The 25,862-nt window shown below is 35.0% G+C and overlaps 1 protein-coding gene across 1 annotated transcript in view; it reads right to left on the reverse strand.

Moving 5' to 3' along the window:
• Nucleotides 1-25,862, reverse strand: part of Galphai (G protein alpha i subunit) — a 167,096-nt gene that overhangs the window by 68,574 nt on the left and 72,660 nt on the right. Inside the window, exons 2-4 of the mRNA XM_090415818.1 lie at nucleotides 22,096-22,138; nucleotides 13,259-13,400; nucleotides 824-981 (exon numbers count right to left, since the gene is read on the reverse strand). Of these exons, the coding sequence (XP_090271944.1) occupies nucleotides 824-981; nucleotides 13,259-13,400; nucleotides 22,096-22,138 (343 nt within the window). The remainder of the gene's footprint in view (nucleotides 1-823; nucleotides 982-13,258; nucleotides 13,401-22,095; nucleotides 22,139-25,862) is intronic.

Below are 25,862 nucleotides of genomic sequence, written 5' to 3' on the forward strand. Positions count from 1 at the left end.
CTAACAGCACTGTTGCTTTTTTTTATTTTATTTGAACTCAAAGCATGATGTGCTCTTCAGTGACCTCCAAAGTAATAAAGGGTTATTTAAACAATAACTTATGATGTTCTTGCAAGGTGGAATTCCTTAGAATGAAGCTGCCTCAGGTTAGGCAGTATTTATAAAGCTTTATAAAAATTCATGTTTAGACAAGTTGAGAAACTTTTGAACAAGTACAGTATAAAAAACGACATCACTTTGGGATAACATGATAGTTCACGTATTTGCTTCAAAAAATATGCTATAGCATTAGCAAAAACTTATAAACTGACAAGGTCAATGACAGAAATATGAGACTATGATACATCAGGTGACCAGGTTGCTGAAACAAGCTCCAATGCACTCTTCCCAAATATTACTTTAAGGTAAAATTCATTTTCACTTATTGCATTATTGAAAAAAAGTATAAACACAGAATCTGAAGAATATATATCTGCAGGAAGAATTCAAGTTTATGTCTTATAATTAATAAAGTAAAAAGTTGCTATTTTTGTCACTTAGGGTGGGGACTAGATGCCTTACGCGGTTTGAAAAAATTCTGCATTTGGTCTCTAGAAGAATCCATGTGTAACTCTTTGCTCGTTTATGACACTAATGTACTAATGGTTTCAACATTTGTAAGTATGATTCACATTATAGAGATATACTTGGACTTTTTGATATGTAAAAAAAAAAAAAAAAGTTGAATGCCTTAGAGATCAAGTAACAGATTTTTAATGCATTTTTCAACAAAACTATGCCCTATTAAATTTTCAAAATGCCATTTAAATTGTGTTCAACTTACTATGAAGCTGAATCGTTAAGTTGATATTCCCTTGAGCGAGCAAAGCATAATTGAACACCATGATCTAGCCACAGACGTTTCATAATATTTGCCAGTTCAGGTGTTAATTCACCTTCTTGTGATGCCCCAGCTATGGTAAAAAACTGCCTTGCATCATCCTGAAAAATGCATATAATTATATGTATAATTATAGTATTAACAAATTAAACAAGATTTCACCAAATTACTTCTAATAAAAAGTACTTACAATTTTATAGTATCTTTATTTAAGGTCTATAAAGTAAACACAGAGATTTGCCAATATGAAATTACTTTTTCCCAGCACAAATGAAATTAAATATGCCTGTCCATAGCTATAGCAAGTTTTATACCAATAAAATGAAAAAATTAAACCTGATTAAGATATGACTACTCATGTTATTTAAATATTAATTTAAATATTTCTTTATTCATTGAATTTCCACTCCCCATGCCATACCTTTGGTGTCATTTGAAACATGGAGCCCTAGTTTACTACAATTTGTGAGTAACAATCTGCACTGTTAATCTTTCAGTCATTTATGACTGTGCTACTATTCCAATCTTGGCATCTTCATTACAGACATATCATTGAGAATTCTATAAACAAAGAAATATTTAAGAAAATATGGTGGACTCTCTGCTTTTATGACTAGTAAAAATTTTTCATTATGACTATGAAATGCCCAGCCATGGAAGCAGGCTGATCAGGATGGCAGATGGCTGCAGTATACAACTGAGAAAAAAAAAACTGCATGTGGTTTATTTTTTTATCCAATTTTCTAAGTTTCACATCACAAAATACTATATATACATATTTTTGTTTAAAAAAAAAAAAAAAAAGGTCACCGCTATGCTCAGCTCCCATAGAAATTGGATACTCAGCTCACTTCATGGTGTATACGAAATCGCGCCTACAACCTGCAGTTGAAGCAAACTGCTATAAATATGCCTTGCTTTCAAGTTATTGTCAGTTTAAAATTATTTACAACAAATGCATGTGGCCTCAAAACGTCTAGAAAGAAGAGAAAAAGTGAATTTGAGAATACAAAATCATTAACTACCATACCAGTCTTGAAGTGCATGTACATCAAAAATTACATGGATGTGAAGCATCCAATGAAGTCCATATAACCTTTGGATAGTATAGAAATAATAAGGATATGCAGCATATATTTTTGATATATTTTATCAGTGTGTCCATTTGGGTGGTTAAAGACACAGAAAGCAATAACATTACAAAACATGAAATTTGTTTAATTCTGTGATAAAAAAAACAAAAGCATGATAAAGAATAAACAGAAAGTTTGCATTCTATATGAAGTTCAAACTATTTCCAGTAGAGTAATTCAAATTAATAATAGTGAGCTTGTGAAATTAGGGTTCGATTTACAGCTCTTAATGATGGTTTCCAGGAATTAATTAAGTCATAAAAGCAGGAGCCTACTTTAATTCACATTTAATGTTTATTAAAATATGAATTATGAAAAAATATGAAATAAAATATAAAATTACCTATATGGATCATATTATGAAGGAAAGTGGTATTAAACATGATATCAAAATTGGAGATGTTAATGTCAGCTCTTGGCTTTATGCAGATGATGTTATACTTCTAAATAAATCCACTACAAGTCTGCAAGATTCTCTGACTAAATTGAATAGCTGTTGTAATAGATATGGTATGAAGGTCAGCAATAAAAAGACAAAGACAATGAAAATGTCAACTGTGTTGTGAATGGAGAACCTGTGGAACAAGTAAAACATTTCAGCTACTTAGGCACCATTTTTAGTGAAGATGGTAAATTAAGTATGGAAATAGACAACAGAATCAACAAAACTGGTATGGTAGACAGTCAACTGAATAAATTTATATGGAATAAGAGAGAAATTATCCAAAACACTAAATTAACTGTATACAAGACAGTATTCAAGCCGGTTTTAACTTATGGATCTGAGTGCTGGGTTAGAAGTAAAACACTTGACCATAGACTAGAGACTGCAGATGAGAATCGTGAGAAAGATTAAGGGTATGAACAGATGGCATCAATGGCAATATCATTAAAAACAAGGATATTAGGAAAGAAGTTCACATTGTCAACATCCAGGAATGCGTTAGCAGAGCTAATCTCAGGTGGTATGGTCACTTAAATAGAATGGGAGAGGAAAGATTAGCAAAACAAGTGTTCTCTGCCAGGTTGGCAGGAAAACGACCGAGAGGAAGACCAAGATATAGGTGGATTGATACGGTACAAAGTGCCTTAGACGATAGAAATATAAGATCTGATAATGTTGGAGTCTTGACAAGTAACAGACTGATTTGGAAGAAAATTGTAGATAGGAAGTTAGTAATGATGTAAATTTTTTTCATGTAGTACTATCATATCCTGTACACCTCTTGAGGGTACATGGCAGGAATTTATGATGATGATAAAATATGAAAGTGTTAAGTCCAAACAAAGATATCTTTACAATCATTTACATCCTTAAAACAGTATATACAGGATACTATGACAATCCTCCAGCCTGGTTGGCCGAGTGATCAGCGTATCCGCTCTCCAGCCAAAAGGCTGCAGATTCGAATCCCAGCGTGGGCATGGATGTTTGTGCTTGTCTGTGAAAATACTAGTGGTGATGATGGGCGGTAGATGCCGCGTTGGTGTAGATGATGATGATAGTTGTGATTCGTTATGGTTGGTGTGTCGAGTGGTGGAAGCAGAGAGCTGTAGAGTAGGTGCCCTCCTTTGATGAGTCTAGACTCCCTGGAGGTGTTACATAATAATAATCCAATAAAATCTGAAGTGTTACTAATTTCACCTGATAATGGAGGACCAGTTGAAACCAGTCGATAATCAAAATTCAACATTACAAAATTATCCATTTCAGTCAATGCACTAGACTAAATTAACTGTAATGCATAATGAAGATTGTCTCATCTGATGAATAATCTTACTCTGATAAGTAATGAGGTATGCATGGGAATAGCACAAGCAGTGATCTATAACTATCCTTAGACTGAGTTAACATCTGTAATATGCACGATGCAAAGAAATTAATCTCTGCCCCCCCACAAGAAAACGCCTTATTTATATTGCAAGTGCCATGATGGGATATGAAGAAATTGGCTGCTATTCTTGACATTTGCAAGGCATCTGATGTGGCATGCCATCTGAATAAGCTCACCTCTTATGGTCTCAAGTGAATGTCCAATTCCCTCTCTAGTCACTCACTATGCAAATATATGCATTTTTCAACTTCAACATTATGTCATCTACTCTGTGTGTGTGTGCACACGCTTACCTTCTTTCACCAATTGTGGATTCAATTCAGGGTTTTACCAATAACAATACTCATTTCAAAAACTTTGTCAAACAAATGAAATCCAGAATTTTCTCAACTACTATATTCTCTGCAAATCATATCTATGGATATACATTTATGGTTATGGAAGTTCCAATATTTAGAAAGGTTGTCAACACCATATTAAAAATTTTACCTTGTTGAGAATAGAGACAGAAAAATTATTTAAACAATAATCCCCCCCCCCTGCCACATATAAAAGCACAGTCTTGTAATCTTCAGAGGCAGATATTCACACTGAAGGTTAATAGACAAAATACTGGATGGATGCTCTTAAAGGAAGTTGAAATCACCTACAATTTATGAAGTGCCATGTTCTTGTGACTGGGCTTGCTATAGACAGACAGGAAGAACGGTTGACATCTACCTCGGTGAACATAAAAAAAATACATCCAGCACTATCGTTATGGCAAGTTGAGTCCAGCAGACCATGTCTTGGATACCGCTTTACACAGGACCAATTGGAAGAAAACAAGTGCTACACAGAAGTCATAAGTCAGAGAATATCAGTATTTAAAACATACTCCAAACTTCAAGTATGAAGTTTGGAGAATGTTTTAATACTGTATAATTATTATTATAAATACTGTATATAATGTATAAATTTACTAAAAATCTGGGAGACAGTAATTTTAAGATCAAATTAATATTTTAATTAATTAATATAGAGCATTTTATTGATTAAGTTTAGAGGATACCCATTTTGAGAAAGAGATTTGGAGATGTGGGAAAGTTCTGTAAGTACATCTTCTTTGTCTGTGACTATGTTGTGGGCTGTTTTGTAGCATATGGATGATGCTGCATTTTTGTGTATGATGATGATTTGAAGAATAATGGAGATACCGCCCAGTATCAGTGGGTTTCTTATATATAGTAAGTTTAATATCTTCATTCTCTAGTCTTTTGACAAGTATATCCAAAAAAAGGTAACTGATGATTGCTTTCTAACTCTAAAGTATATTTTATTTTGTCATGAAAAGAGTTGATTTTTTCTAAGAACTTATAAGCTTTCTAATTTTTCTCTCCAGATAATAAACACATCATCAACGTATCTCCACCAGACTGTTGGTTTTGGAGTAATGTGAGCTAGAATATCATTTTCTAATTTCTCCATAAACAAGTCCGCACATGGTGGTGACAGGAGACTGCCCATTGCTAGGCCTTCTAATTGTCGATATATAATGTTGTTGATCTTAAAGAAATTGGACTTGAGACAGTGATTGAAAAGTTGTGTGATATCATTAGAAAAGAGATCTTTTATAATGTCTATGACTTCCTCAACTGGTATGTTTGTAAACAAGGATACAACATCAAGACTTACCATTATGTCTGTCTTCGATAACTTAATGTTCTTAAGTTTCTCCACAAAGTGTTGAGAGTTCCTTATGTAAGACTCTGATTGTCTGATTTTCCCTGTAATAGGTTGGTGAGGTGTTTGGTTAGTAGATATGTGTGGGATAATCTGCCACCTACAATGAACACGAAAGATTATATTAGTAAGATCAATAGTTTACTATCTGACTGGTCCACGTACAAAATATTAAATAAAGATCCAACCATGAATAACCATAATGAAACCAATCTTCTGATTCGCAATATGAATGGTTGGCCTCAGGACTTAAAAAGAAAACTAAAATCTTCGCATCCCATGACACCTTGCCTTTACGGTACATAAAGATGATGTTCCACTCCGTCCTATCATAGATGGCAGATTCTCCCCCACATATCTACTAGCCAACACCTTGCCAACCTATTACAAGGAAAAATCAGACAATCAGAGTCTTACATAAGGAACTCTCAACACCTTGTGAAGAAACTTAAGAACGTTAAGCTATCCAAGACAGACATAATGGCAAGTCTCGATGTTGTATCCTTGTTTACAAACATACCAGTTGAGGAAGTCATAGACATTATAAAAGATCTCTTTCCTAATGATATCACACAACTTTTCAATCACTGGCTTAAGTCCAATTTCTTTAAAGTCAAAAACATTATATATCAACAATTAGAAAGCCTAGCAACGAACAGTCCCCTGTCACCACCATATGTGGACTTGTTTATGGAGAAATTAGAAAATGATATTCTAGCTAACATTACCCCAAAACCAACAGTCTGGTGGAGATATGTTGATGATGTGTTTATTATCTGGAGAGAAAAAGTAGAAAGCTTACATGAGTTCTTAGAAAAAATAAACTCTTCCATGACAAAATAAAATTTACTTTAGAGATCAATTACCTTTTTTTGGATATACTTGTCAAAAGACTAGAGAATGAAGATATTAAACTTACTATATATAGAAACTCGCTGGACGGTATCTCCATTATTCTTCAAATCATCATCATACACAAAAATACAGCATCATCCATATGCTACGAAACAGAGCCCACAACATAGTCACTGACGAAGAAGACGTACGTACAGAACTTCCCACATCTCCAAATCTCTTTCTCAAAATGGGTATCCCTCTAAACTTAATCAATAAAATGCTCTATAAAAACAACCTCCAGCAACAACGTATAGCAACTCAGTACGTATCAACCATTGTCATACCCTATGTTGATTTAGTCTCCAATAAAATAACAAGAATTTTAAAATCTTATAACATCAGAATGGTGTTTAAACTGACTGCTACCACTAGACAGTTTTTAAGATCCCCTAAAGATAGTGGACCTTTTTTCAAATATGCAGGTGTTTACAGCATACCTTGTACATGTGGACTATCATACACAGGCCAAACTTCGAGAAGCTTAGAAATTAGACAGAAGGAACATGTCGGAGACGTTAATCATAACAGAATAGACACCTCAGGTTTGGCGCATCACTTCTCAACTTCAAACCACGGTATAGATTGGGATAACAGCTCAATGCCATACGTGGGGGAAGATTACAGATGTCGAATATTTAAAGAATCTGCAGTGGTCCTACGAACAGGAAATAACCTTAATAGAAACCAAGGAGTAATATTAAACGATATATGGAAAAATCTTATTAACTCATTAAGTTAAGTGGAACTACAGTATGCCAAAAACTATGTAACGTGTATTTATAATAATGACTGAAGTATATCGCTTCATGCATACCATATTACGCGGTGCCTTCCAATTTTGTTGTCTAACCGTTACTGCATTCCTTCGGGTTTTTTTTTTTTTTTTGCATTTATTAGTTTTTTTCACAGTTTAGTCTTGACAAAGCTAGTCAGTTTTGCTAGCAAAACTAGTCGACAAATTTGTACATATATGTATTAAACCTATGGTCTTATAATCCAAATATCTGTTGTGTTAATTATAGTTATAGAAAGTATTTTACCTTGAGTATATAATAAATGTTAAAGATACCAAGCTATTTTAAACCTGGTGTTACTCCATTTTCCAAGTAAGCAAAGAGACAAACAAGTCAAGTTTGCACCTGCAAGTGTTGCAAGTCTAGCTGACCTTGCATGTAGTGCAAGACCAAGGCAACTCATAGTAAAAGTAGAATAAGCTCTGATCACTAATCTTAATATTTACCCTTAATGCAAAGCACATCTTCTGGAGGAGATGTGCCCAAGGTAAAATACTTTCTACATTTATATCTCTTCCTGAGATTTTTATTTAAAAAGATTAAAACACCTTATGGTAACTTGTTCTGGTAAAATACTTATAAGCTCTGTATTACTAAAATGTGGTATTACCAGATGTGGTCACCTCGGTTCCTTCTTGATGGGAAGGAGGTGGAGAGGATCCAGAGGCAAGTGACTAAGATGATAACAGGTCTATGGAATGAACCATATGAGAACAGGTTGAAGATTTGTGGGTTGCAGAAACTAGTTGATAGGCGGAGGAGGGGAGATATGATTGAGACATTCAAATTGCTAAAGGGATTCTATAGGATTAATTCAGAGGATATTTTTGAGATCAGGACTGGTGGTGGGAGAACTAGGGGACACCTATGGAAGCTGGGCAAGAGTGTGGTTAGCAGGGGTGTTAGAGCTGGGTTCTTTACTTTTAGAGTGGTAAATGAGTGGAATAAGCTGCCAGAGTCTGTTGTGGGTGCTATGACAGTAAACGAGTTCAAGACAAGGTATGATAGATACTGTGAGAATGTAATCGCATAGTTGTGTGGACATGATGTTTAGGGCCTCCCTCGATGAATCTAAGGACTCCTGGAGTCGCCCGAAATAATAATAATAATAATAAAAAAATCTTGGTATTTCTAGCCTGGCTCCCACTGATGATACCTCAGGTTGAAACCAGTCTGGGTAGTGGCCCCTTGCCTTTAATGCAAAGCATCATACATCTCCTCCAGGAGATGTGCTCTGCATTAAGGGTAAATATTAAGATTAATGATCAGAGTTTATTCTACTTTTACCATGAGTTGCCTTGGTCTTGCACTACATGCAGGATCAGCTACACTTGCAGGCGCAAACTTGACTTGTTTGTCTGTTTGCTTACTTGGGAAATGGAGTAAAACCAGGTTTAAAATAGCTTGGTATCTTTAACATTAATTATAGTTAATAAAGACCAAATATAACTTTCAACATGAACAATTTTTTGTTTTTGCAATAACTACAATGTCTGCAACAAATTTACATTATTACAGTGACACATCATAATTTGTCACTATAAATGGTCTGAATTATAATATACAAATTATATTCTTGTTTTAATCAATTCTTATTATTGTTATATTCAAGTATAAGAAAAAAAAAAGTTCGAGTGTGAAGTATCTTTATGACTAGGCTACTTGTATACCGTCTAGTGACTTCACATCAATTGTTTTAGAATCCCATAACACAGAGCATACTTCCTTTTTGAAGTATACATTGATATGCATTAAATGGTCTGGATGAAACCAAAATTGAAATGATTTCACAAAATTTTAAGGAGTTGCTTATTACTGAATTTCATTAAATTTTATAATCAAGTATAGAATTAGTAACAACACTTAACTATTTTATCAATCAAAATGCACTGAATAAGAAACCAAACTTTAAGCCCCCCCCCCCATAAGTATTTTGTTTGCATCTCAAAATCTAAATTCTTTTAGATTTTTATTACAATAACTAATGTTGATGACTCATTTTACCCCTGCAAACAGTTAAAATAAAGCAAAATGAAGATGACTTGACAAATTTTTGTAAAGAATTTAAAATAACAAATTTGAATAAAATCCAACCAGCAAATATACCAGAATAAGCTGCCTATGAAGAGACACAATAAATAGGCATTTATGCATTTTGAGAAATACACTTGAAATGCACAGGGAAAGAGAAAGAATACAACAAGTGGGATTATGGGAACAAATAAAATTCAATTTTGAATTTATAAGATGTTCACTTTCCCATTTTGAAAGTGAGACTTATCTGTCTCTACAAACCAAGAGAAGATTAGAAGGTATATGAGTATGAATCATTAGAGAAAGGGTAGCTAATAAAGGAAAAGCAAGTTCTTCATGAAAACCTAAACTGCAGAGCAGAAAATAAATTCTGGATATATAGAAATGTTTGGATAAAATTTTGATGAATTTCTATAACAAAAACCCACATACCTTCACCTGGACCTTATCAACACGCTTAGGTGTCGGATGGTATTACAACCAAAATAATAAATTATAAAAAGATGTTTATTAACTGGCTTATATTTTGCTGGATGTCAAACCAGTATCTTCGGAGCATAACTACCTGTTACAATCATCAGTGACAAAAAGTATACAAAATAATTCATACTGTAATGGACAAGAGACCCAGAGTACTAATTGGGTACCCCTATAATGTTATACAGTTTTATTATTATATTTGAAGTTGATCTTAAGATGAATGTTCCAAATTTCTGGCAGATTGCAGCCATACTTGTTGAGGTTAGGTGATATTTCATAGCTGTAGCAGACTAAAAAATAGACTTATAATGACAACTTCTATAGACAGAGTATATCTGAAAAGACAACTAAAAGTACTAAAGAAATATAATCTTCACACCATATTCAACTTGGCAACTCTGATTCAATCATTAAAGAAAAACTCCATCTTCTATGACATCCTGGAACAAATGAAGTGCCCTGTGACAGTAACATGACTTACCATACACAGACAGGAAGACAATGCTTTGGACATCCCATCATTGAAAGGAAACCAGTGTGCTAGAACAGAAGTTATTACAAGTCAGAAAGACTACTTTTAGAGTAAGCAACGACTATGAAATGCTTGGCCAACTTCAGCAAGAACAGCTGAATAAATATATACCAAACTTTTTGGAAAAGGAAGATCAACCAGACAGTTTTAAAAAAAAAAAAAAAATTGCTATATATACAACAGAAAGAGAGAGAGAGAGAGAGAGACAAATTGTGACTTTAGGTCTTTTGTCTGTTACAATTTGAACTGTTACCTATACTTATCACTTATGCATTATAACAATGTAGATGTACTTTAAGATGATAGTTTGAAATCTAACAAAATATAAGCCAGTTAATAAACATCTTTTTACAATTTGTTGGGTTAGTGTTGTAATACTGTGAAAAAGAGATCAAAGAAACCATATAAGAAATGAGAAGGGTGTTACTGATACCGTTATTGTAGACAGTAACCTGGTTTGGGATACAAGAGTACTTAAGGGATATGAAATACGAATAAATTATTTGAAGGAGAATTTACTTGTGGACAAACAACACCACATGATTCCCTGGTTAAATTATTCAACAATTTCTTCAAATTTTGTTATGGTCTTAAATGTTTGGTTCTTGTTTTCAAACGCTCCAGTTTTTCCTCCACTAATACCATACTGGTATACTTGAGTCTACAAGTTTACATCTAAATGCTGCTCAACTTTGTTTCTTTTTAAAAACTTGTGTACATTTTTTTTTCCTGATATAGAATTTATTTTTATCTGCTCAAAACTAAATGATAATCACTTCCTATTTAAAGTTTTCTGTAAAATCTTGATCCTGAACCATGACAATCAACATCAACAAGAAATCCTTATTTCTTGCATTGTCTCCACATGAATTTATGCACATCTTCATGTTGGAGTATGGTGCCAATAACGATGTCTTATGTTCTGAAGAGAAATTCAGGAGACACTATTATTAGCTTTGCACTTTTCTCAAAATTTTTTTTCACGCATTTTTATGTGCCTGGAATTCATTTTCTACTCTTCTAAACAGAAGATTTCCAACAAGAAGAGGTTTTACTTTTGCTTAATGTCATCTACCCTCACTATGGGTGGAAACATTACAAAATCAATATCACCTAAATATTAAGTCCATCCAGCCAATGTGGAATTATATCAGTTGAAATTATTTTGTCAATAAAAATTACTGAAACATGAATAAGTTTCTTGGCATACATTCTAAATTCTATTTGGGCAGATCACATTTGAAGAAAAAAAAAAAAATAAGCCTTATAAAGCACAAGGAACTATACAGGCTCAACCAGTGAAAGCTTTTACAAACATCCATCCCATCAATATAAGGAGTATTAATGGAAAAGAAATCGAGCTTGCAGAAGATCGATTGGGACAAACTGGCATTACTGAAACAAAAGAAAAAACAGGAGAGATTTTGCTAAATAATAAGTACAGGATGTTATATTCAGGCCAAAATGAACAAAGAAAGTAAAGAATAACAATAGCATTTAACACCGAACATGAAAATAAACTTCTTGACTGGAAAGCAGTTTTAAGTAGATATGTGGTCAAACTTCAAAATGGGGAAATGAACAATGAAACTTATTTGTGTCTATGGTCCAACAGAAGGTTCTTCTAAGGAAGAAGTGGAGGAATTTTTTGAGTAATAAGAAGAAGCAGCTAACAATGGAAATAAGAAAAAATGGCCCTTGGAGATCAGAACAGCAAAGTACAAAATGAGTCCCACCAGGCATACAGGAACATTTTGGGAAAATTTGGAGAAAAGGGCAAAGCTAATAATAATGATAAGTACTCAGTGGACTTCTGCTCAGGACACAGACTAATCATTACTAACTCCATGTTTCAACATAAAGATGTACACAAGGTCACATGGAGAGAAGACTAGAAATAAAAAGCCTCATTGACTATGTCATGACTGATAGTGATATCTTCATGCTGGTTCAGGATACAAGTGCACAGATGATTTGAAACTGGAAGTGATTATTACTTGGTACTAATCAGAATAAAAATGGATATCACATTGAAAAGAACAGTATGTAAGAAAGTTTTCAAAAGAATTAAAGTTGAGCTGCTTTTACAGGTAAACTGTGGACTCAACTATACAAACACTATTGAAGAAAAAATGAAACAGACTGAAAACACGAACCAAACCTAGGCGTATCAGTGGCAAACTCTGATTGATTCAGCTAGGGAAATATGTAGTGAAGTTATCTGCAAGGATAGAAAAATAGGAACACTATGGTGAACACAAGTTACAGAAGCAGTCCTGGAAACGAAGAAAGAATACCAAAAGTTCCTAGCAAATAAGTTAACAGATGCCCTAAAAGAATACAGAGAAAAATGTAAGAGAGCTAAGCAATGCGTAAAAGTAGCTAAACAAAAGTCATGGTAAGACTTTGGTAAGAGTATAGAAAATAAATATCAGGAAAGCAGCAAAATGCTCTGGAGGCTATTGAAGAAGTTAGAAATGGAGGAAAGCATACTGTAAAAAGAATCAAAGATGATAAAGGTGACGTGAAAAGTGAGGAAAAGGATATCCTAGATGTCTGAAGTAACTACTAAGACTTAAATAAACCAAGGTGTGACAGAACCATACTAGAAAATTTTCAAGAGGAATACACATCAATACTTGAGATAGAAAAAGCTGTCAAAAACTTGAAATACGGAAAGGCAGCTGGAGTAGATGATATTTGACCAGAAATGCTTTATGGGAGGTATAAAAGTTTTACAGTGGCTACACTACATAATTCAGAAGGCCTAGTCAGTAGGTCGAATTCCTGATGACTGGATAGAAATCTCACAGTACCCTATAAGAAAAAGGGAATAAAGCTGAATGTGAGAATTACAGAGGAATTTCTCTGTTAAGTGTTTCGTGTAAGATTTACTGATAAATTTCTGATACATTTACTGATAAATTTAATTTTTTTTTGTGATTACTCACTGTTCTAGATGAATCAGCAAAGTCTATCTTAAGCTGTCCCATGGCACGAATAATGGCCATTAAACTCTGAATTGTGTTACTATGAACAACTGGCCGATACTGTAAGCATTCATCTTTTGAATAGCCAGATTCATGGATAATTCTGAAATAAAATGTTAGCAATATCATATTAACATACCTATTCGAGTTTTGTATGTTCAAAATATTCATAATTATATCTTTCAGCACATATTATGTACATTACATTACAGCTGCATAGGATGCTATCAGAATTTTAGATACCAATCTTAAGTCATTATGCATTTATTACTATTTTAGAATTTACTAAATTTTCTTATATTGTTTTAAAATTATATTATTAAAAGAGACCTCCAGAGAGTCAGGAGCTCATCGAGGGAGGATATACTATTCATATTAGCTATCATACCTGTTCTTGAATTCATTCACAATCTTTGCACAACATCCACAGGCAATCCATTCCAATCATGCACTACTGAGAGAAAAATCTAGCCCTAACCCCCTTCTTGACAGCATTCATTCTCAACTTCCATGGATGTCCTAACATCCTTTCCCCATCCTCCATAAAAATTTTCATCTACTGAAATTCTGTATAACTCTTTAAAAACGTTTTCAGTTTCAATCATATCACCCCCTCTTTCTCCTGTTTGCTAATGTGTGCAACCTACAATTTCTCAATCTGTCTTCATAATCAGTATTCCACCATCCTAATATAATTTTTGACACACTCTCCACTGAATCAGAATCTCCACAGAAATCAGGAGACTAGACTTGCATTAGTCCAGGTGAGGTCTTATCAAGGCACCGTAAAGAGGTAGAATGACTTCCTTATCTTTACATGTAAAGGTTCAGTTCAGCATTGCCACTATTCTCAGAGTTGTATTTACAATTTTTGCTGTATGACCCTTGAACATCAACTTCTTGTCTACTAAAACTCCAAGATCCCTAGCCTTATCAGTTTCTTCAGACATAATCCCACCAATATAATACGACATAGGATATCTAGTCACACCAAAAATGCAGACCTTACATTTATTAACATTGAAATGACAGCCAATTTCATATGCCCACAATTCGAGCCTTTGAAACCATTCTACAAGTACTGCATATCAACAGCAATCCTGATTACCCTACCTATCTTTGCATCATCAGTAAATAGCTGTATATCACATGTCAAATCCTTCCCAATGTCAATGTATAGAATGAATAACAATGGACTTGAGGTATGCCACTGGTAACCTTCAATCTAGCAGACTCACATTCCCCATATACTGCTTTTTGGTATCTGTCAATAAGACATCCTCTTATTCAAGCCAATAGCTTATAATCGAATCCCATTATCTCCAATTTATGCAACAGTCTTTCATAATGTATTCTGTCAAAAGCCTCAGCAAAATCATGTACCCATTCTGCTTGTCTAACTCAGTGATAACATTATTATAGAATGTAAGGAAGTTGCTAAAACATGACCTTCCTTTAGTAAACCCATGCTGTTCATTGCAAACTAGAGATTCACTGTCAACCCATTTCTGAATGCAAATCCTGACCAACTCATCCAAAAATCTTCACCAGTACTTTTCAGTACTGTCTGTCTTTGTGCCACCCTTATGCTATGGGATTACCATACATTCTTTGCACACATGTGGAATCTTCCCTATTCTAAGATGCAAATTATATAGCCCAGGCAAGCGAATAGCAAGTTCAGCTGAACACTCTTTTAGCATCCATGCTGATATCCCATCAGTTCCTATTGTAGAATTCTTATTCAGTTTTTGCAACAGCTCTAATACCTTGTCCTCAAACACCTGAGTTTCTTTATTGAGTGAAGAGGTAGCAGTGAACTCAATGTCGTGTACACCAGGTTGATAGCCTTTAACAGAATGGGCACTCATTAGTTGAACAACCTCTTCTGCATCTGTAACCCTCATGCCATCTGCATTTAGAAGAGTTATTCTTTGATATTCATTCTTTCTTTTACTTGCAACATATCGATAGAATTCTTGTGGGTTGTCTTTAAGCACACGGAACCAGTTTCTTTTCATACTCAGACTTTGCTTTCTGTAGAACAGTTGTGACTATTCTAGCCTGCTGCTTATAATTTTCATAACAGACATTATCCTTATGCTCACAGTATTCCTTCCATATCATCTTTTTGTTATGAATCTCAAGTTAATTAGATTACACATTAGATTCACTCCTATTCTATTTATTCTTTGAACTCTAGGGAAGCATTCTGATATCACATCATTTAAGTATTTTTTTAAACACCTCCCATGCACTGTCGATATCCTTCACATTCAACAACTGATACCATGGTACAGAACCCAGCATACCCCACAGGTAGTCAATTTCCACTTTGTAGTTCAGCATGTAACATTTTCTGAATGGAATATTCATAAACTTGGCCACTAGGGGAGTACCGCATGATCACTGTCACCAAAGAGGCAGAATAGTCACATCTTTAACTGAAATCTTCTCTTACCCTATAATCAGATCTAATGCTCTTTGACAATGAGTTTCTTCTGATACTTCAGGAAGTTGTCTCAGAACAGCTCAATAAATTCAGTTTCATTCTTTTCATGTGATTTCATAGCTACCCACCCATTCAATGTTCAGATAATTATAGTCCCCTATTATGATTACTCTTACATAACTAACATCAGTGGCCAGAAGGGTGAAGCAAGATGCTTTTATTCCCCGTTGTCTGATAGGGAGGATGAATTAAAGGAAAAATTTATGAGCCGAGAGCTCGCCTTGGGGGGGGGGCACGGAGATTAGTCATTGTTGCAAGTATTTAGGATGGCTTTTGGCCTCTTGTATTTGAAGAGGTCAGTTTCTTCATAGTTTGCTGCCTGTTTAACTAGATCGTTGGGGGTGTGTAGAGATCTTTGAGGAGAATTTTTCTGCTGTAGTTAGTAGGAAGGAGTAGATGTAAGGGATGTTTATATCTCTATGCAGTTGTACGTTCCTTACAAAGCACGGTGCATCCAATATCATGTGCAAACACCTATTTTGCACTCTCTGTAGGCTGAGGATGTTGGATGTGTGGCTCCAGGCTGGAGATGCATATGTCATCATGGGGCGGATCGTCAGCGGGTAGAGGAGCACTTTGATTCTGGTATTTAGTTTGCTTTTTCTATTTATTAGAGGGTAAAGTTGTGCAATGGTTTTAGATGCCTTTGTGCATAAGGCTTTGATGTGTGGGTTGAATGTTAATCTTTTGTCCAGAATTACTCCAAGATATTTTGTTTCTGTTTGCCAGGGGATTTTGGTGTTGAATAGATAAAGGTCCCCCATGGGAGTTACCATTCTTCTGGTGAAAAGTATCGCTACACTTTTTTGGTGATTCACTTGTAATCTCCATTTGGAGAACCACTGTTCTAGTTGTAGCAGGTTTTCTTGTAGTTTTTTAGTGAAAAGATGTGGTCGTAGAGATCTGGCAAGTACTGCTGTGTCATCCGCATAAAGTGCTAAGATGGCTGACATTGGGTTGTGTGGGATGTCTGCCATATATATCGAGAATAAGATTGCCAGTAGGGAACCTTGGGGAACTCCCGTAGAGATCCGTCGCTGACTTGAAACTGTACCATTTATTTTGACTTGTATGTGTCTGTCCTGGAGGTAAGATTTAATCAGGTGGACAATTCTTGATGGTATGCCTGCTGAAATGAGTTTGTGTAGTAATCTCAAGTACCATATCTTGTCAAAAGCTTTCGCTATGTCAAGGAAGACTGCTCCAGTGTGCTGGTGCCAATTGTAACCGGTGGTGATGTACTCAATTATCCTATGAATTTGTTGAGTAGCACTGTGATGTTGTCTAAAGCCAAATTGTTCCTTAGGAATGATATTTAACTCATTTACTGAGGCTTGGAGTTTAGAGAATGATTTTTTCGGCAATTTTGCCTAAGTTTGAGATTTGGCTGATGGGTCGATAGCTTTCAGGCAGGTGTGGATCTTTACCTGGTTTATGCACTGGGACCACATCTGCGACTTTCCAATAGCTGGGAAATAGTTAAATCAGAACATGGCGATGATTATGGTGGTGAGATATATGACAGCTCTTCGGGGCAGCAGTTTAATTATTCTATTTGATATGCCATCTGGGCTAGGGGCTTTTTTTATTCTTTAGCTTCTTTAGAACTTCATAGATTTCTGCTGGGGAGGTGTTTCGAGGTATGTTGTTGCAGGTATCGGTGACTTTCAGTGCATGTCTGACATGGAGGTGGATTTTATAGACATGCTTGAAGTCCAAGTTGTTGTATGTAGGGCTGCACTGTTTTTCTAGGTTCTTTGCTATTTCTTCGGCTTTTTCTGCGTCCGTGTGTACTGTCCCATGTCTGATTTGAGTGGGGGAAGAGATTTGTTTTTGTTTCTGAGACTTCTTAATATGTTCCAGATGGAGTGTTCACCAGGTGATTACTCTTTTCACAGACTCATCCTGTTTATTCAGTCATGCATTTCATTGCCACTAGCAACAGCTCCACAATGTCTGTAGCAACACTCCACAATGTATTTAATCTTGTTAGACTTCACCTCGCACCAGATGGCTTCAAAACACTGCCACATGAAAAACTGTTATTAGTATTGCAGTCATAGGTATCAACTAACTGGATTCAAGTCATCTGATATCATTAGCAGCATTCCCCATACTTTCCTGACTATCTTTCCTAAAAATACCATACTCTTTGCACTTAATGCCAGTTAGTATGTCTGCTTCTGATAGCCAGGTCTCACTAATACCTACAATATGAGGTCCAATATATCAACTGAGGCAATAAACTCTGGCAAAATAAATTACCTACATGCTCTTTTGCATATACTTGTCTGTTTTCTGCATGATGCAATTTGACAACTTGCAGTCTGTTCTTATCTAGTTCCTTATTTATGCAGAAATCATTACACATGCTTGATGTGTAATGATTTCTGTGTTCATCCAGTTCAGATGAACACAGGATCATTCTCTCTTCATAATCATAATTGCATCATTAACACAGTTACCTAACATTGTCGCTCTTACACAGAGATTCCCACGATTCCTCCCATCAGAATTCAGTTTCCCTGACTCTCTGTTAAGTCTTATATCAATTAATAATTTTTCAAGACTCCTGATGCCAAATACATTTAATTGTAGACTGTCCCTCTTCTACAAATCCAACCTTCCGTCAAAACTCGCTCCACACATCCCAAAACTCTCATCCATTCCTTCTACAGAACCTGTGCATTGAATGATTTGCCATCATAGCCCTTCTGAATTCGTTTTTATCATATCGAGGTAATATACTTACTATTTTCAATTTCTCACTCTTCACTCGTCTCTCCCAACAACTTTTTCATGTCCCCTCTCCTTCTAAACTTATTGCTAGTTAAGTGATTAGTGCCTACAACAATTACAATCTTGTTTACTTTTATTTTCTGTTTTTGAATTGCTTGCATTATATTTTTAATTTTTGCTCCAGGGGAAAGTTGACGTTATAATCCGCTCACCAAAGGCATGTTTTATGATAGAGTCACTATACCCAATAATCAACCTTTTTATAATCAACTTTACTTAACAACTTTTTGTTATTACACACTAACTTACCTGATTCCATGCTTGTTTACCATTTTGCTGCTGAACTTTTTTTTATTCTTCTTATGTTACTCTAAATGCCACTCTACTTTCTGTAGTCCCCTTGTCATCTGTCTAATAATCTGTTTTAACTTAGCAATCTCAGAGGTTAAATTATTTTCAATATCCTCTTCTACATCATCTTTAGAGGACAAAACCTTTTTGTTCACTATTTCACTGTTTTCATTAGAATTCAGTTTCTTTCACATTTTTGATGCTATTTTCCAGCTGTATTTAATATTAAAATATCACAAGAAAAATTTGTTATAAAGAGACTAAATACTCTAAAAACATGAAAGTATATTATAAAACACTAATTTTCTAGAAAAATACAATAGAACAGATAAAAGTCACCAATTTTACACAAATGCTAAATTACACCATCCACTCACAATATTAGCTGCTGTAACGCAATTAGAAGAATAGCGGAACATTGTGCCCTTCGATTGGAAAAGACCAGACCTGGGTTCGATTCTCGTTGTGACGAGGGGAATCCTTATATGGGCTTTTTCAGTTGAAGGCGAGTTAGCTGATCTCATACAGTGGTAGCAGGGTTTTTCATCCTGCATACAGACAAATCGGCCTTCAGAACACATGCAATTTACAGACAAAAAAAAAAACTGTTGTTGGTGATGATGGGCGATAGATGTGTTGACGGTAGTAGTGGAGAGGATGGAATGTATTTAGTGAAATAGAGTAATGTGTCCTCCCACGATGAGTCCTTGGACTCCCTAGAGGTGTCACGTAATAATAATACATAAATCTTACCTGGAACACTAAGTAGAGCTATTCCTTTGTAATTCTCGCATTCAGTTTTATTTCCTTTCTTATAGATGGGAATTATGGGCTCTACTCCAAACACATCTGGAATTTGACCTTCTGACCAGGCCAGGTCCTCTGAATTATGAAGTATAGCCACAACAAAACTTTTGTACCTCTATATTTGGGCATTTCTGCCTGAATATCATCTACTCCAGCTGCCTTTCCACATTAAGTTTTCAACAGCTTTTTCTACCTCAAGTATAGATATATACTTCTGTTTGTATTACTATTGAGAATTTCCTACTAAGGTTCTGTCACTGCTTGTTTCATTTAACAGTTTTTCAAAATAATTACTCCAGGCATCTAGGATATTTTTATCTCCAGTTTTCATGTCACTTTTGATTCCTTTTACAGTATTCTTTCCTCCATTTCTAACTTCTTCAATAGCCTCTAGAACATTTTGCCACCTTCCTGACATTTACCTTCTATATTATTATTGAAGTCATCCCATTACTTTTTGTTTGGCAACTTTCACACATAGCTTAGCACTCTTACATTTCCCCTCTATTTCTTTTAGGGCATTTGATGACTTATTTGCGAAGAATTTCAGTATGCTTCCTTATTTTCCAGGACTGATTCTTTAACTTGTGTACACCATGGTGTTCTTATTTTCCTATCCTTGTAGACAACTTAACTACAATACTCCCTAGTTGAATCAATGTTTTCTCTACAGTTTGCCACTGAGCCTCCATGGTTTATTTTTAAATTGTTTCATTATTTCTTCCATAATGTTTGTATAGCTGAGTCTACAGTTGACCTCTAAAATCTGCTCAACTTTAATTATTTTTAAACTTTTTTACATATTGTTGTTTTCAATATGATTTCAGTTTTATCATACTTAAAACTAAGTGATTCACTTCCAATTTTCACATCCTGTGCATTTGTATCCTGAACCAGCATGAAAATATCACTATCAACAATAACAATCAATTAGACTTTTCTTATTATTTATTGTGTGACACCTCAAAAGGAGTCCAAAGACTCACTGAGGGAGGGCACCTACTCTACAATTTTCCATCTCCACCACTTAAATGCACCAATACAGCAAACTCCACTACTACCATCTATATCTACTGCCTACCACAAACACTAGTATTTTTTTTTTGTCTGTAAATTGGTGTGTACTCAAGGCTGATTTGTCTATATGCAGGATGAAACACCCAAGTTTCCAGCAGAAAAAAACCTGCTACCTCCATATGAGATCAGCTAACACCTTTTCAATTGAAAAAAAAAAAAAGCCATATAAAGATTCTTCTTGTCACAACAGCTTGAAAGACACAACATAGCTTTGTTCTTCCAAATGCACTACACAGGCACTTATTTCTTGTGTTTTTTCTTCGCATGAGCTTGTGCATATCTTCTTTATGTTAGATGGTGTTAGTAATGACTAGTCCTTGTCCTGAACAGAAATCCAGCAAATACTTATTATTAGGATAGTGGCCTGGATGAACATAAGTCATACATCTGCAAACTTGACTATGGTCAATCAGGCCTGGCTGACCATGTCTTGGATACAACCCATAGGATCTCATGAAAAAAAAACACCATGCTCCACCACAGGAAATTCAAAAAAAGAGAGCCTATTCTATGCTTATCACCAGAGGTCCCACTTTACATTTCAGGCCATCTACAACAGCCCTTAGAGGGCACTCCACCTAGATAGGACTTTAGTGTCACCCAGGTGGTTGGGCTTAGTATTGTTTGTTCTTTGTTTTTATGTTACATTAGTTTTTTTGTAATCCCTGAAGATGTCTCATTTACTGAGACAAAATACATAGGAAGTATTAAATTCTGTGTTAATCCTTTCTGAGTGCTGTATACAATCCATTAAGCCTCCAATATGATGTCATCACAGCACTTAAGCCTCTACACACAGTCTCCATTGCTTCTATCTTGGTGTCATCACTGCTGGGCCTGCCTCCCACTGACGAGACCTCAATAAAGGTCGAAACCGGTCTGGGTAGTGGCCCTTCCCTTAATGCATAGCAGTATACATGTCTGCAAGGAGATGTGCTTTGCATGGTGGGAGATAATGACACAAGGAGAGATGAGAGCTTGGTCCACCTTTGCTATGAGTTGCCATGGTATTGCACCACCTTCTCTTAGTGGTGCAATACCTCCTTATCAGTCCTGAAGATATATTCAGGTGCAAACTTTGTTTGCTCACACTTCGATAAAGGATTAAACTAAATTTATTAAAGTCTAACCAAGTGGTGCAAAATTAACTTCCAATAATATTTAAATATATAATACTGCTTAATTCGATTTTATTAAAGCACTGAGAAATTCAGCTAGTTACTACATAAAATGACAGTCACTCTTTAATAATTAATCAATTATATAATTCAGTGACAAGAAAAATTAACATAATTTAAACTAAATTACTTACTTCATCTGCTTCACAATTGTACTTTTTCCACTTTCTCCTGCTCCTGAAGTAAACAAAATGTCCAATATGTTACACCAAGATCATTTCTTTCTCAACAAAAAAAAAAAAAAAAAAAAAAAATTGCCTCATTAGATGATTAGTGAAAATGTTAGGAAACACAGCACACACTGTTATACCTATTGGTATTTACCTTGTTTATCTCATATCTTAACTAGTAATTCACATGACAAAAAGGACTGGTAAAAATTTTAAGTTATTTTATAAACCAAAAATATTAGTCTGTCGTATTAGTCTGATAAAGTTCAAAATTCTTGGTAACTTTATAAACCATTTTTCATCTCAAGACTTATTTGTGTATATTACAGATAACATATCACACAGAATTAAGACAGACTATAATATTAGCTTGTAATATTTATCACCACTCATATTACATTAATTATAAACAATGACATCTTCAGCATATAGTAATAACCAAACATTTGAACCATTGAATTACAACTGGTCATTTTTCTAGTCATGAAACAAGTGCTTTAAAACTACAAAAGTCATTAAAGAATTCCTAGGTTAAAAAATTCTCTTTACTGAAAAGTCCTTCATTCCTTGAAAAACACAAATCTAGAGACATTTCTAGATCTGTCAAGGACAATATTACAGTAGTTGTGGAATCCAAAGAAAAATTAATCTTCTCTCATGAGACAGACTGATGCGATTCAGCTAAAACTGATTTTATTAAGATTAAAGAACTTTTAGATAAAGCCATTTCTAATATTAGATCAAGCAAGAGTCAAAAATGCTAAGAATATATCATGCAAGACAACTTAAGAAACTACAGTTTATGAAAATGTCCAGGTTGTCTGTCCTTTAAGGCCAACAATAAATTGGTTTCAAAGGCAATCTTAAGAAATGCAAAAGAGTCTGTTCAGAATTCTCCATCCTTTTGTAAGCAATTCAAGTTCATATCTCAAAAATAACCAGTAATGCTCTAGAATATTTATCTCACGACTTTCCTGCAGATATTTAAAGATTATATGATGTTAGCTTTGGATAATTCACCTTCAAGAATTTTCTTGAATGGTTCTAAATGGTCATATGGATGAAATAAATCAATTAATTAATGCTTACTTCAATAGTATCCAAATATTTTTAATTTCAATGACACTTAACAAGCATATAATCAATTACTGGATGAGAACTGTCAAGTCTGGTACAGTGGACCTTCCAGGTGAACAAACCAATATAGTACTTCCTCTTTTATTCCTGCCAATTTGGACATTTAGAAGACATTTATTCCAGCATTCCTGAAGCATTTTTGTGAGCTGGCCTACTATGTTAAGAGTTTTGTTATTTTTGATCATTATTAAGTTGAACCTTAGAAAAGTCACAATGATTCATTATACTGTTGTTTTTAACAGGCCTTGTAGATAGATATTACTTCCCATCAAGCCCCAGTATCCCATAATACATAGCACACTTCTTTTTATTGTTTACGCTTAATTTTAGATGTGTATACTGCAATGCACATTACAGGAAAGATCACTATTCAGGGTAGTTTCAAACCCAAATTTGAGGTATCATCAGCAGGAGCTAAATTAAATGGTAGAAGTCAAGTTTCCATATACAAGTAGAAAAATAGTATATCAACATATTAAAATACTCTGAATGGGAGTCATAGCAAGTACAGAATCATCAAACTAACAGATAAGCTTAGGTGTTGATGGTTATTCATGACTTATTTTTCACGGTATTAAACAACATCACAAACACTTTTATCAACAAAGATGTTTTATTAACGCTTATTCGCTGATTTTCAACTCAGCATCATCAGAGCACAACACACTTGTAAATGCGACAGTGAGTGAGTGAAACAACATAATTGCAAAAGACAAAAGATCTAAAGTCCTATTTTTTGGCGCCCTTTAACGATAAAAAAAAAAAAAAAGCAGTTATCCAGGAGTTTTTCTTAGGATAACCGTCTCCCAAATTTTTGGCAAATTAATGCAACCATATTTGTTAAGGTTGGGAGAATTCTTCAAAGCCATTGCTGACTCAAAAAATAATCTTTCAGATCTATAACGACTCCTAAATAGCACATTCGTTTTCCTCCATCTAATCCTGTGTGAAGGGGTGTCCAAAGCATGGTCTGCCAGTCCCGACTTGTCATAGTAATAGTAGCAAATGTATCTTTCATGTTCTTCCAGGCGGATGTTCACTGATCTTCCTGTTTGTCCATAATAGGCCAAGTCATGGTCGCACTGAACTTCATACACTCCTGGGTGTGCTAAAGGGTGAAGTTTATCCTTAGGCGAGCAGATCAGAGTTGCCAGCTTGACACGAGGTTTGAAAGTGGTGCGAAGGCCATGTTTCAACAAAACTTTGGCTATCTTTTCTACCTATGTCAGAGGTACATCGGGAAAAAATAGCCAAATTTTTTGAAACATAGCCTTCGTACCACTTTCAAACCTCATGTCAAGCTGGCAACTCTGATCCACTCGCCTAAGGATAAACTTCACCCTTTAGCACATCCTTAGGTGAGTGGATCAGAGTTGCCAGCTTGACATGAGGTTTGAAAGTGGTGCGAAGGCCATGTTTCAACAAAACTTTGGCTATCTTTTCTACCTATGTCAGAGGTACATCGGGAAAAAATAGCCAAATTTTTTGAAACATAGCCTTCGTACCACTTTCAAACCTCATGTCAAGCTGGCAACTCTGATTTGCTCGCCTAAGGATAAACTTCATCCTTTAGCACACCCAGGAGTGTATGAAGTTCAGTGCGACCGTGACTTGGCCTATTATGGACAAACAGGAAGATCAGTGAACATCTGCCTGGAAGAACATGAAAGATACATTTGCTACTATTACTATGACAAGTCGGGACTGGCAGACCATGCTTTGGACACCTCTTCACACAAGATTAGATGGAGGAAAGAAAACGAATGTGCTATTTAGGAGTCGTTATAGATCTGAAAGATTATTTTTTGAGTCAGCAATGGCATTGAAGAATTCTCCCAACCTTAACAAATATGGTTGCATTAATTTGCCAAAAATTTGGGAGACTGTTATCCTAAGAAAAACTCCTGGATAACTGCTGTTTTTTTTTTTTTTTTTTATCGTTAGAGGACGCCAAAAAATAGGACTTTAGATCTATTGTCTTTTGCAATTATATTGTTTCACTCACTCACTCACTGTCGCATTTACAAGTGTGTTGTGCTCTGATGATGCCGAGTTGAAAATCAGTGAAATATAAGCATTAATAAAACATCTCTGTTGATAAAAGTGTTTGTGGTGTTGTTAATACCGTGAAAAATAAGTCATGAGCAAGTACAGAAACAATTCCCATTGCTGAAAAAATCTAATAACATCAGCTAACAATGGAAACAGCAGCACCTACTCAACATCAACAAACGAGGGTGGTCTGAAAAGTTCTCGGCCTCGACCATAGATGGCAACACTATCAACAAGATTTTTTTTTTTTTTTTAAAGTTGGTACATCTGTCATAAGCATCCATGTGAAATTGCAAGTCGTTCTATCAAGTACTTTGTTTTATACAGCTGTCTGAAGCAAAAGTGCTATCTGTATCCCTTGAAATGGATAAGACTGAGTATCGTGCGATTAACCACCAGAAATCATTGATCAAGTGCATGGTATGGAACTGGGTGAATGGCGAGCCAAAGTGCGCGAAATTGCCGAGACTAAAGGCATTTCAAAAGAATGTGTAAGATATATTTTGCATGAAGATTGCAAATGAAAAAGCTTTGTGCAAGAT

The sequence above is a fragment of the Typopeltis vanoorti genome, chromosome 3, assembly GCF_054136105.1.
Source record: "Typopeltis vanoorti isolate ZY-2024b chromosome 3, IOZ_Tvanoo_1.0, whole genome shotgun sequence".
Classification (NCBI taxonomy): domain Eukaryota; kingdom Metazoa; phylum Arthropoda; class Arachnida; order Uropygi; family Thelyphonidae; genus Typopeltis; species Typopeltis vanoorti.